Source organism: Crocuta crocuta, unplaced genomic scaffold (assembly GCF_008692635.1).
Source record: "Crocuta crocuta isolate KB4526 unplaced genomic scaffold, BGI_CrCroc_1.0 scaffold31, whole genome shotgun sequence".
In the NCBI taxonomy this organism is placed as follows: domain Eukaryota; kingdom Metazoa; phylum Chordata; class Mammalia; order Carnivora; family Hyaenidae; genus Crocuta; species Crocuta crocuta.
Window position 1 is genome coordinate 10,233,301 of NW_027528362.1, and position 14,054 is coordinate 10,247,354.

Consider the following 14,054-nt stretch of genomic DNA (forward strand, 5'->3'; position numbering starts at 1 on the left):
TGAAGAAGCAGCATAACTTTCCTGGCCTTGACATATCATCTGTTCTTAGGTAATGCAAAGCGTCAGGCAGAATCCAACTTCAACTACTCTAAGTCAAGTTGAAGCCTGTCTCATGATTGCTAACACGTTCCCCTCAGGAGTATCCTTCTGCAAAGTACATGACCATGGGTCACAGGTCCCCTATTGATAATGTGATCTTTCCAAACCAAGTTTGTTCGGGGCTTCGATGAAGGAAAGCGCAGGAAACTACCAGGCATATCTTCAAGGTGACATCAGTAGAAGGCAAAAACAAAGCGAGGAAACATCACCTAGGAGAGCAGAGACCAGGAGTGGCCGAGTGACGAGCCCCCCGCCCTGCACTGTACCTGTACAGATGAAACTGGAGAGTCCCCCGTAAATGACTTCATCGTTGTCGGGCAATATGAACGGACACCTCGTCTGAACCTCCAAACAGTATTGCTTGCAAGGAATTGTCTTTCTGCAGTTAAACTGTGCGACTTCAAAGTACTGGGAACACAGCCAGGCTTTGTAGACAATCTGAAAAAAGAGAAGAATCAAAAATCGGGAGGGATGACATGAGTTCTGTGTCTCGTACAGGACATGCCGTACCGTGAGGAGCATGCCGTGGTGCCAAGTGGATCAGAAGGAAACTCTCGTTTCCAGAACATTCTTTGTTACACAATGCCAGCTGCAAGTGATAGCAATATAGCCACAGAAGTCTGCAACAGAGCCAAAGATGGTTGGATGGAGCCTTTCAGAGAACGCAAAAGGTGATGTGGTGCTTGGTTTGACGAAGCTCATTTGAAAAATAGTGGGAGTTCATCGGAACCCAAAGTTCCAAAGTCCAGGGATACAGGAGGAAATAAAAAAACAAAAAACACAAAAAACAAAAAACGAAAAAACTGTTACAGACCCGCGTTGGAAGGGAGTCTGTTCTGAGCATGGAGTTCCTCCAGCTATGCTTCCAATGGGCACTAGGTGGCGCTGTGTCCCCTGCAACCAAGGCCACCAGCGAGAGTTTCCACTCCAGACGCACAAAGCAAGGAGCCGTGGGCATTTACATTGATGACTCACATCAAGTGCATTAAAAACCTCATCGTCCCGAAGCCCGGAAACACCCGAGCTAGGTCAGCCCTAATGTGCGTTGGTGTTGCAACGCATCGGAACCACAACCTGGGCCTTTGAGATGCTGTGAGATCCATAAGAATGTATGTTAAGTGTTCAGTTAATTTCCTAAGATGTGAGATGATTAATACTTCATTTATCTCTTTGTTTTTGACAGCTACTTAGGAAAATAAATATTGAAAAAATGCCCCTTCTTGCCTAAGGAAACAAGGCGCACCTCAATCCCAAGAAAACAATGACGGAAGTACCCATCGACAGTAGAGATTATTGTGATGCAGGTGTTTCCCAGATCACCAGCACGGGTGGCTGCTGTCTGTCTGTCTGTCTGTCGCTAGGGTTAACGATAGTCGGGTAAGATTTTGTCAACCACGCCTTCCCTAGAAACCTGATGGTTTACAGTTAAACGTACACTAGGAGATAAGAGGTCATAAACATTTGACAACAGTAGCAAGAGCCACACCTAGTATTTATCAACTTTGGTTGATATACTCTGTTCTAAGCGTGTTACATGCTTTTTTCTCCATGTAATTCTCAGCACACACCTCAAAGGTACCCACCAGTCATGGTTTGCATACAAATGATGATTAGTCATGGAAGTAAATTTAAAAATCCAGAATTCAAACCCACGTTTTGTAGGGTTCCAAATCCCGCACTCTTCAAAACTATGCTGTGCTTAATCTGAAAATGTTTTTCCAGAAGAACTTCTAAAATCACAAGGGAGTTTGTGAATCAGTCTGACATCAGCATTGAATTGCGTGTGCCTGGCCAATGTTCGTTTGGTAGTGAAATTTTATTCATCATTTTGTATTACTTTGATCAAAATGGAACTTTAGTCTTTGATCAACGGTGCCTCAGTGGGGGTAAAATGGGATGCATGTGAAATTCAGAATTAAGATTAGACCGCTAAGAGTAATTCATTGGCTGTCTTCAGTAATTCATTTATAAGCGTTTATAATTCCTTAAAACTTGACAGGAAAATATACAAATAATTGGTACTCTCATAGGTCTTTAGAATAGGTCTTTACATAAAAGTGTATATTAGAAAAAAGTATTACAATTGTTGAGGGAACCCCTAAGATTTCTTAAACTTCAATGTGGAAACAACAGGTGGGGGTTTGTGATTGAGAGTCACGGGGACAGAGGTGGCAGGTGGGGACAGTGCCCTCAAGCTGTCAGAAAAAGGTCAAAATCATGAAGTCTCAGAAGAAAGAAAAGTAAAGTGGTTTCCATACTTTGGGGGCAGTTGCAGATTGTTTTGCAAAATACCATTGGTATCTGTGCAATGGGACATAATATGTAATATGATATATGACATTTATGATATAACCAAGCCATAATCTAAGAATGGCACTGTCTGTCTTATGATTCTTGGTTTTAATTTCCTTTTCTCAGTACCAGGGGAAGTTGAGTATGTATAGGGTTCTAACAACAATAATATTCCATTACAAGGAGTGTTCACATTCTCCATGTTTCTGAGATTTTGTAAAAAAGCAGAGTGACCTCTTTGCCGTTAGGGAATACCGCTGCGCCATTTCAGAAAGTTGCACGCGTTTTTATGGGTCAGAGTCTCCTCTCCATTCTGCCTCCTACTTTGCTTTTGCACAGTTTGTCAAATTAAAGTGGCTTCTGGATAGCAAGTCATTTCCCGTACCTGGTAAACTCATCTTCGCCAAGACCCTGTCCCCTCTCACAGATGACGGGGTATCACAGATTGGAGCCTCTTGGGAAATATGCACCTTCTCTTTGCAATCAGGGTCCTCAGCATTACCCGAATGGAATGGATCCATTTTTATTCTGGTTCCTTCCATGCTATTTCAGCTATATTTCTTTGGCAGGTTTTTTTTTTTTTAATTTAAAGATCTAGTAAATGATCAAAACAGTTTTTATAAATATCAGGTCATAGCTATGGACAAAAATGCTCAAGACTCTGGGCCTTGAGCATAGTCTTGCCTGAGAGGCAATAACAATCTCTCCAGCCAGGTTTCCATGCATCATTAGTTCTTATTAACTAGCTCTGAGACCTTCCAAAGGCGACAGGAGATTCCTCCTCTGAGCCTTCAACATCTTCAAAATTTTAGTTCTGGGGGTACGGTATGTCGGAAAGCCATCGGGGAAAGCATCGTGGGCAGAAAGAAAGGGGAGGCCATTCCTGTTGACTCTGAGGGCATTGCTGCTGTGTGCTCACGCCAACGGTTTTTTAAATGTGAAATCAGAGGACAGAGACCAAAGTGAAGGCAGACAAGTGCATGCTGGCGGGGGCTGAAGCGCTTGCTTGCCCGAGAGATGTGCAGAAATACACTGGGCTATGTTGTGAGGTACTGAGTCCTCTCTAACCAGGAACATTTGAGCTGGAGTTGAGTCAGCTGGTGCCAGTGTGCTGTGAGAAGGATCCTTGGTAGGACAGTGAGAGAAATCAGAGGCTCTAAGATACTTGTCGGTGGCCTTTTAGAAGTTTCTGAGGAAGGGAGGCTGAGAACATTGGAGAGTTTTCAGTGGCACAAAGCTACCGAAACAAAATGATTAATTTGTTAAAGTACTCAAGGCTTTTCAAACAAAAGCACATGAAAAAAAGTAAATAGAGTTATCTCCTTTTACACAAACTCTGCAGTATAAAGGACAGCAATCTGTTCTCATGACGGCCTCGCCTTCTCCTCTAGAGAGAAGTCGTAGGTAATCGCTTTTCTAGATGTCACTAAACAGAATAAATGATTACTGACCAATCGTTTGGGAAAGAAACAAAACCACGTGTAAGGAGGCAAACTAGTGGCTGAAGTATATCCACCCACACCCACCCTGAGGGCACGGACTCTTTGGTGTCTGGAGAGTACCGCTTGCCAGGTCATTATGCTCATGAAGGGCACCTCAAATGACCTCCTCGCCCACACGCTCACCTCCACCCTGTGCCCCGGGGAGATGACCACTGCACAGAAACCTTGCTTGACAGCAAATAGGCAACATTCTCAAGTTACGGTCTGCAAAGGCCACAGACTAAATGATTAAAATGGCCTAAAGGACAATGCCATTTTTACTTACTATCTCGGTTATGATAATCTCCTTTCCTCCCAAACCACTTTCTCACTTGTTATTTGTTGCCCAATGAAGGCTTGGAGAAGCGTTCAGGAAATATTTTACAGATAAAGAAACAAGTGCAGGGAGATTATAGCAGCAAACAAATGGAGTTCAGCTAGACCAGCACTGGGAACTCTGGGAAGGGGAGATGCCCCACCCCTCGAGGGGATGTGGGAAGTGGCCGCTGCATGAACAGGTCCACATCTCTGGAGTCACCCAGGGGCCATTCTGGACTGGAGAGGTTCTAGCAGTGGTCTTTCTGAGCCTCTCATTTTACAGTGGATGGGGGCTTAGAAAGATCATACGTGATAGTGACCTCAAATCCCTGACTTCCAGACCATTGTTTTAATAATGCACCACCATACTGGAAGGCATCAACTGAGCAATGTTCATTCCTAACATCTTCTTTTTACCCCTGGAAGGTCACTTCATTTCGGGACTGCATTCCAGAGGCTTTCCCCTGTAATTCCACACAATGGGCTGTCGTGAGCTGCCCCACCTGCCCCTCAGACTGGCCTTTGGGGTCTTCACTGCACTCACAACCCCTGGTGACACTGACCTATTTGGAGATGTGATCGAGGACAGCAAAGTGAGAGGAGAGGAGGGGCAGTCCAAGGGAGCCTGGTCTACAGAACTCATCTCTAGATTCATGATGAAGAATGATGTGTTTTCAAGATAATTTTTCATGTCCCGCAAAGTTTTGGTTGTAATGGCACTGGTGTGGTTGAGCCAAAACATCTCAAGATGTGTGTGTGTGTGTTGGGGGGGGGGGGGTCGGCTTCCCAGTTATGGGAAGTGATGTTAAGCAATGGGCTCTGGAAGTGCATGCTTTATGTGGCTATAAGGATGAGCCTAAAACAGTCACCATTTTGTTAGACATGGCGCCCTGAATAATCATAGCTAATAGCTATTATAAATGACCAGTGGAATATGCCGTGTCAAACTCCCATTACCTTTCTCGGTTCTGGACATTCCATTTGGCCTGTGGACAGCCTTTCAAAAATACATGAGATTAATAGGTTTCCAATAGAAGCCGGGATTCTCATTTTTTAAAAAATATGCTTGCCTCCCTCCCCCAATCTATATCTATGTTTCAGAGCTAGAAAGCAGATTGATATTGCAAATATACATTGGCCTGCTGAAAAAAATGTCATGCTGGTTACAATTTTTTACTACTAAGAGAAACGTCAGGTATTGGAAAATGGTTGTCATCTTCATATTAGAAGGTCGCTTTCCTATTTCCCCAAGCATTAGCAAGGACAGATTCTTTCTACATTTACGACATGTGTTGATACCTTTTATTAGATCCTTTTCTGTCAGCTCTAATGCATTAGTGGCCTGAGTTTTGAGTTTGTGAGGGTGAAATAATTGGTTATGTAAGCAATCGTCTGCTGTAGCAAGCGCCTCCGGCCGGCGCACTTTGATGCATGCGGCATGCCGTTGCAATGTAAATAGAGGTAGAAGTCAAAATAAATGTTCACGGTCCTGTGTCTCAAAGTCTGCTTTCTTCTTTATTTGTGTCCGTGTCTCATTAAAGCACATTGCACCCAGAAACTGGAAATACTAATGTATTCTAAGAGAAAAACAAGAAAACAAACCCCTGCCTAACGATGAGCTAAGGCCAGTGAGGGACATGTTAGGAGACGGACGACGTTCTGAGCATCAGGCTCCTTGATCCTCCAATGTCCGAACGCCTTGTCCTCCGGGGCTACGTCTTGGCTCCATTCCCTAAACAAGATGCAAATATCTTCCAGTTTCTGCTGGTGACCCACTTTGGGATCCTGCTCTAACACTTGGTCTATTCCCCTTCGGAACTTCAGAGCCTCCTTGTTTCCTGGGGGTGCCCTACATTTTGAAGTCCACCCAACCTGTGCTCACCGCCAGCCCGGAGCCCCCGGCTCGTTCCGCACACGAGAGGGAGCAGGTCAGAGGAGGGGGTGCGACCGCACCAGACTGCCAGCCAGGGAGCTATTGTGGGAGTCTGTGGACACACAGGAGATGCTACAGATGACAAAAAAGCAAAGCAACTCTGTGGAGCTTTCTCCTAAAGCGAGAATGTTCCATCCAAAGATGACCCGCACGGGGCTCAGAAAACACCAGCCAGCACTTGTGTTTCTAGTGCTATCCAAGGGACACAAAGCCGGGTCTGTTTCTCCCTTTCCTTCTCCTCCTCATTCGCACCTGCCTGGCTCCCCCCTGCTTCCTCCTCTCATCTTTTCCCTCCCCTCTCTCTGGTGTGGCATCAGCCCCAACCTCTCCCCAGAAGCTGCTCTTTCTGAGCAACGTGGCTGCTCTGATGATAAACCCAGCTGATGAAATAGGTTATTTTCTTATCTGACCCCTTGGCAGCTTTGAACGCTCCTGATTAAGCTCCTCCGTTCAATGCCAGCACTGGCTCTGTGCTCCTGACTCTGGGCCTTTGGTAGCCCCTCCCCCCGGCCACGCCTCCTCGGTCTGCACCTGTGGTTCCCTGTCACTGTTGTTTGCTTCCTCTGCTACTCCCCAAAATGTTGATACCCCTCAGGCCTGTGTTCTAAACTTTCCTCCACACATTCTTCCTGGGCAATCATCCACTCTTAGGAGTATTCAATGGTCATCTTTAAAACAGAGACGCTAAATTCTTTGTTTCCAAAGCACCTCTCTGTCTCTCTCTCTGGCATCTGGTCTACCTTGAAATAGTCTACCAGTCTCTGTCTCAATACCTTATCCTCTCAGTCGCTGCAGATCCACAGTGGGATTTGGCAGCTTCCTCTTGGGGAGAGGCAAGAGTGAGAAATCTGGGAGTCACACCAGACACCCCCTTCTGCTCTGTGCCACAGCTCTTTAATCTCCAAGTCCTGTGAGCCCACCTCCTAAATATCTCTAATACCTGCTCATAACGCTTGATTTTTAAAAAATGTTTATTAATTTATTTTGAGAGAGAGAGAGAGAGAGAGAGAGAGCAAGCATGAAAGGGAGCAGGAGAGGGGCAGAAAGGTTGAGAGAATCCCAAGTAGGCTCTGCACTGTCAGCACAGCACCCTATGTGGGGCCTGAACCCATGAACCTTGAGATCATGACCTGAGCCTAAATCAAAAGTTGGATGCTTAGCTGACTGAGCCCCACACCTCTTGATTTCTATCGCCACCATCATCACACCAGACCTCATTTTGTGACTTCAGGCATGGACTCCTCCTCCGTGCTGTTCTCCACACTGAGCTTAGAGTAATCTTTCCACAATTAATTTGATTATTTCACTGCACCACTTGGAATCTTTCCAGGCCTCCGCACAGCACTCAGGAAGAAGCTGGAGCTCCTTAATGGACCCAGAGATTTGTGACTTGGTTTATCTGGCCAGGCAGCTCATGTCTGTCTGTGCCCCTTTTCACTCTGTGCTCTCTGGCTGTGGAGAGTGGCCTGCGGGGCCACTAAATGTGCCATGCCCTCCAAGGCCCTGCCCCCACGCTCTTCTGGCCACCTGCCTCGCAGATCTCTTAGCTCAGTGGTTCCTACCAACCTTTGTGGCTGTGTCTATAAATCTACACGCGCCTCTCAAGATCTGAAATGGATCGTTTCTATGGCTTGTGCTAGAGGCGAGACTCCTTCCTGTCCGCCTTCCCTGCTAGGTGTGCTGGTGCGCTTTTGGGTCCTGATGCCCTGGGTGTACTTTCCTTGGAATTCGCATTAAAGATTTGCTCCATGGCCCTCAGGTCTGCAGAGCTCTGTCCAGTAGTCTGGTCAACGTGAGCCAGTCCTCCTGCTGTGAGATCCTGTGCAGATCAGAGGCTCAATCCAGAACCTTGATGGGCTTCCAAGATAGTGACATCTATGGATCCCTTTGAAGTGATCAGCTAACTCTTTTATTGGAGGCCAAATAAATCCTCAAGAAATAAGATTTTTAAAGCCTACTGCATGCGCTGAACCTCTCTTTCCAAACACCGTGGATTAGGTCCTGAGGCACAATATGGGAGTGGGACGCAAGAAGACACCGGTTCCCAACCAAAGAGGAGGCAGGTGTGGTTTAATGCGCAGGGCTGTGGAGGGCAGAGCTTAGTCTCCACTTGATTTTAAAAATGGATATGATGCCTTGGCTGAGATTTTGGCTATAAAGATTTGGCAGACAGGTCACAGCCATTCATATCTTTCCCAAACCACTCTATTGTACACTCAGAAATGAATATGAAGATGATGATCAGTAGTTGAATTAAGTGCCCAGTAAACAGCCATTTCTTAGCGTGTCAAGAAAGATCTCTTTTGATGAACCACATTCACCAGATTATCCTGTGAGTGACAAAGACGTGGGAAGCTCTACTGCAGACATTGGAAAGGAAGGGGTTTCTTTCATGGAGGCTACTCAAGTCTGAGCCATGGGCTGACATATGGCTCTCCTCAATAGGAACAGGAATAAATGAAAACTCCTTTTGTAGACCAATCTCCAGCCAATACCTGGGAACGCAGCAGTATTGCACGTCATTTGGTCCCCTAAATCCACCTCTAAACCTACCATATGAACCATCACACAAGCATCCTTTTGGAAGAGTGATCCTACTAGAATTAAAAAGACAGTGAGCAAACACTTCAATATAAATTCAGTTTTGGGGAATGTCTGGGTGGCTCATTTGGTTGGGAGTCCAACTCTTGATTTCGGCTCAGGTCTTGATCTTGGGGTCATCAGTTTGGGCCCCATGTTGGGCTCCACATTGGGCGTGGAGCCCACATAAATAAATAAATAAACTCAGTTTTGGGCCCCATGACTTCCATGAGCTTGGAATGTTGAAAACGGTTTAAAAAGTGGGAAATCAGCCTTTTGAAGAAAGGGGAATGAAGTGAGTCGGTAGATAAGAAGTCTTGAAACCAGTTTTGGGCATATAAAGGGATAATATATTCACGAAGGAAAGAAGAAGAGAAAACGTGATAAACTTTCCTTACTGTGTAGGACGCATGGAATACATAGAGCACTTGAAGGTCAGTAAATGAGTAAGTGCTCCATCCCAGTATCTAGAATATATCTAGAAAATACCAATACATCCAGTAAAGCTGTAATAAGTAATCAGAGTATTCACTAAAAAATTCAGATGTATTTGCTTCTTCATAAGACTAAATAGAAGGGGCACAGTATAACTGCTTTGCTTAAAAGAAACACACAAAAAAGGTCTGAAGAAAGTAAATGCATAGCTTTGTCATAGAACCCAAAATAAAATATGGAAAATTTGAAATAGCAAAGTAAATTAGTTATCTAATTTCTAGTTATTTCTAATAATATTTCTAATCGATCTAAAATTTTTACGCAGTTGTATACCTTACAGAGCTACAAGAAAAAATGCTTTGAGTATATATCTACGTTTCCCACATCTTTGCTATATTGACAGGGGATTTCTGTACCCACAATGCCTAACCACAGTCCTACTTTACCAATAGCAGATTCACATGAGGTCTCAGTTAAAACTATAATGATCTGTCTCTGCTCAAATGAGGTGTGTTGTCCCTTGGTCAAGTGGGACTTGGCAGTGTCTGTTTCTCATGGATATGAGCGCTTCTGATTTTGTCATCAGAGTCGATCTGCAAGAGCTAGGCCAACACCACACTATCGATGTGGTCTCCTGCTTTTTCCTGACGTCCTGCTAGCAACGAGGAGCAGGGACGGGGATTAACAGATGGCAGCCCCTCTGTGGACTGTGAGCAAACCAGTGCCTTAGGAATATAGTAGTCTTACGTGTCACATGGCCCTTGAAACATGCTATTTATTTAGACCTGGTCTGTACTGACCGCTAAAAAAGTACCAGTGATCCTGGTAGAATTTATAGCCTTAAAAAGTTACAGAGTGAACACTTCAAATTTCCAACTGGGATTGGGTTGTACCCTGTGATCACCAAACAGGAGACGCTGACCAAGGCTTCCAAGGTGTCATTCAATTTATCTGTTAATCCAAAATTACATATTGAGAGCTGGCTATGGACCTGACCTTAGCTAAGTAGTCTTGGGGGCAGGGCTGGAGGGCAGGCTAAAAATTCCACTATAAGACATTTTTTTCTGGTATCACAAATAATATCATCAAATTAAAGGAGACAAGACAAGATGGACTAAGCGGTGTGTTGTGACCAGGGCTCTTGTGTTTGGAGAAAACAGACATCACTGATGAATGAAGGGAGGTGGCTTCTAGACAGGAGGAGGGAGTAGTCAGTGAGAGGGAGTGACAGGGCTCGTCACAGGGAGGAAAGGGGGTAGGGGCTCATGTGCCCGGGATGCACGGAGAGCAAAGGACAGGAGGAAGGGAGTTGGATGGAAGCAGAGTATTAAACATTTACTGGGATCAGTTGTCTTGCTAGTGTCCTCAGAGCATTAGCTCTATGACAGGGGTGTGATAATTCCAACTTCCCCAGTGTGAAGACTCAGGCTCAGAGAATCTCAGCAACTTGGCCAAGGTCCCGCTGCAGAATGGAGCAGAGCCAGGCTGAGAATTTGGGTCATTTTACCTACTCCCACCCATCATCCAAACGTGTGTGTGAGTGTGTGTGTGCGTGTGCATGTGAAGATTATTTATTTTGAGAGAGACAGAGAAACTGCAAGCAGGGGAGGGACAGAGAGAGAGGGAGAATCTGAAGTAGCCTCCAAGATGTCAGTGCAAAGCCCCATGCGGGGCTCGAACTTCTGAAACCCTGAGACCATGACCTGAGCCAAAATCAAGAGTCGAAGGCTTAACCTACTGAGCCACCCAGGCGCCCCCAAATGTCTTTCACTATATGCTACTGACCTCAGATATAAACAAATACCCACAGCCACCCTACTGGGGATAAGCTTTGGAGATTCAAACCTTCTCTACACTTCATAATCCAATGCATGTTTAAATAAGATATTTCAGCACATGCTACGCAGTTTACTCGATAGTTAAAGATTTTAAATACTGCAAAGGATCACAAGGTTTGTGATTTTATGAACACATGGTTGAAACTCTAGCACTAGTGACACAAGTAATACTATTGTTAATGAGGAAGGAGTCAGAATGATGTCTGAAAACAGTAATGCCTCTCATTAGAACTAACAGCTCCCACCAATTAGGAGGGTTATTTTTCTAGTCTTTGTCCTAAATCTGCAGCCCTCCCCTCCCCTGCCCTGGTTATTTCTCACAAAAACATTGATTCAACTATTATACTATACAGATGTGATACTAAATTATACATACTTTAAACAATACTTGCTGAAAATGTTTATTACTTGTTTGTTTAAAAATTTTATATATTTCCCTTATATAAACATTGATTTATAAAGTATACACATGCACCATTGTATAATATGCACCCTATAAAGCAGACACAAAACATAACTGATGCAAAGCAAGAGATGGTTTTGAAGTCTGAACAGAATTTGATGATTTTCCTGTCACATTCCAATGGACCACCCCTGGAAAATTTGTGACAGTTGTGAAATTGTGTTGGCCAGACATTTAAACTGAGCACTTGGTTGAACTGTGCAAGCGAATCTTAATGAATTTTATCTAACTGACTAGATAAAAAATAAAAATCCTACTGAGGGCAAAAACCGCATCTGTCCTTACTTATCAACGAATAATCCACCAGTGTGTGTGGGAGGGTCTGGCCTGGGGCCAGGTTATTATTTTCTGAATGATGATTTGGTGTAAAAACCTGAAGGTGAGTCCAAATGGCAATGGCCAATGAAGCCATTCCCTCCTATTCTATTTAGGAGAATTCATTTTCTTGACAAATCCTTAATTATTATTGTTAATCTAGAAACTGAATGGCAACCATTTCTCCTGATGCACTCTTTTGAGGCTAAGCAGTAGAAGCTGGGTGAATAAATACAATTTTGGATAAGCCAAAAAGGTGCTGACTTTCATTAACAATGACAGCAGTAAAAGCTACTATTTCTTTGTTTTGATTGGCATGACTTTGCAGAGTTAGTTGCCAAGGCTTCAATCTGTAACTGCTAATACTATATTTATTGGCATCTTGTGAAAAATAATTTGTTGAGTCCAATCTAAGTACATAGTTAATAACTCCTGTTTTGCGTTCTTTTTTTTTTCATTTGTTTAATGTTTATTTATTTTTGAGAGAGAGAGAGAGAGACACAGAGTGTGAGTAGGGAAGGGGCAGGGAGAGAGGGAGACACAGAATCTGAAGCAGGTTCCAGACTCTGAGCTGTCAGCACAGAGCTTATCGCAGGACTTGAACCCACGAGCCATGAGATCCTGACCTGAGCTGAAGTTGGACATTTATTCGACTGAGCCACCTAGGCGCCCCAAACTCCTGTTCTGCATTCTTAAATGTTTTAACAATTTTGAGGGACACCAGAAGAGGGAAATATTTTTCTTCCTGAAATTTCCTGCTTGTCCAGTTCCTCAATAAACACTGTGATTAAGCAAGATGTATTCTTTTAACATTTTAGATCACATCGTTGTCTAAGAAATCAGAAACACACGTCTTTGAATGGTCAAGTTAAGATGTTTCAGGAAACATAGAAATAAATTTACTCATGCACAATGGCTTCGTAATTCAAATTAAGGCAAACCATTAAGGTTTGAAAGGCAGGGCTTTTGAATTCCTCCCTGAAACATCTCATAAGATAAATTTTAATTGGATGTTCTTGCGTTCCACACTTTCCACAGTCTTATTCTGTAGGTTAGTAAAATAGAGTGCATTTCCTGTTCTCCGAGTATGCTGGGGACGTCTTGGAAAAAAAATAAGCTCTACTATTCATAGAGTTAAGAATATGAATATAGGCTAATGGACTCTTTCCACTTACCCTGCATATGTTGTTCTTAAAAGCATAAAACTCTAGGTCAACAAGAAGACACTTCCGTTCCGTCTTCTGCAGAAACAGGTCTTAGCATGAGATCGGAAATGGGTTTTTAATATAAAAAGATGCCTTGTTTAAAACAATGCAGTATTCACTAATATTGAAAATTATAACCAGTGGACTTCATAGTAATAATATAATTGCTGGTAACCATGGAAGGTACAGCCTCAGAGCAGAGAGCTGATGACTGTATGTTGTGCAGAATGAAGAAGGCGGAACGTAGTCTCACACTCAGAGTAAAACCTGACAGAAAGTCCATAGCTGTACTGGAATAAGTTAAGAGAGCCTAAATTAAGAGAGGACTTTTTAATACCATCATGTAGACTTCTATCAGAACATCCAGATATTTAATTTGAAGAATTTTCTGGGTTGAGAATGTATGTTTATATGCATCAGTAAAAAATAAACCATTGAATATGCAAATGTTATTTTCATTTTTGTTTGTTTTTGAGAGAGGGAGAGGCGCACAGGCAAGTAGGGAAGAAACTTTCCACACCCAAGAACATTCCTTACATTTACCCCCTGGGCGGAGCTATGACTCCAATAGTCTTGATGGAATTTAGTATTCTCCATAAAGGTTGTTTCCTTGAGGGTCTGTGAACTGGAAGGAACAAGATTTATCACAGGGAATGCCTGGGTTTAATCTCATCCCCTTACTGAAGTCACAGAGCATCCACAGACTAGAAGGAAGACTTGGGGTAAGATGTACATTCTCAAGTGACGAAGTCAGAAAATTCTGGCAAGTATATGGTTTGCTTTTAATCATGCACAGAGGTCCAGCACAGCGAATGTAGTCAATGGTATTGTCATAGCCTTGTGTGGCGACAGATTTAGCTGCACTTGTGAGCACTGCACAAGGTATAGACTTGTGCAATCTCTATGTTGTACATCTGAAACGAATGTAATACAGTGTGTCAACTATACCTCAACTAAAAAGAAAATAAGTAAATAATAAAGAGTTCAGTAGGAAAGAGGCATTGTGCCAGGCAGCTAAAACATATATTTTCTCACAAAAAATATAATGTATAAAAAAATACAATACATACTATATATAATATATTATAACCATAA

General features: G+C 43.4%; 1 protein-coding gene across 1 annotated transcript in view; it reads right to left on the bottom strand.

Moving 5' to 3' along the window:
* The window catches only part of NALF1 (NALCN channel auxiliary factor 1), a 638,784-nt gene that overhangs the window by 34,950 nt on the left and 589,780 nt on the right, over window positions 1–14,054 (bottom strand). Inside the window, 1 exon segment of the mRNA XM_077753908.1 lies at window positions 366–537. Coding sequence (XP_077610034.1) covers window positions 366–537 — 172 coding nt within the window.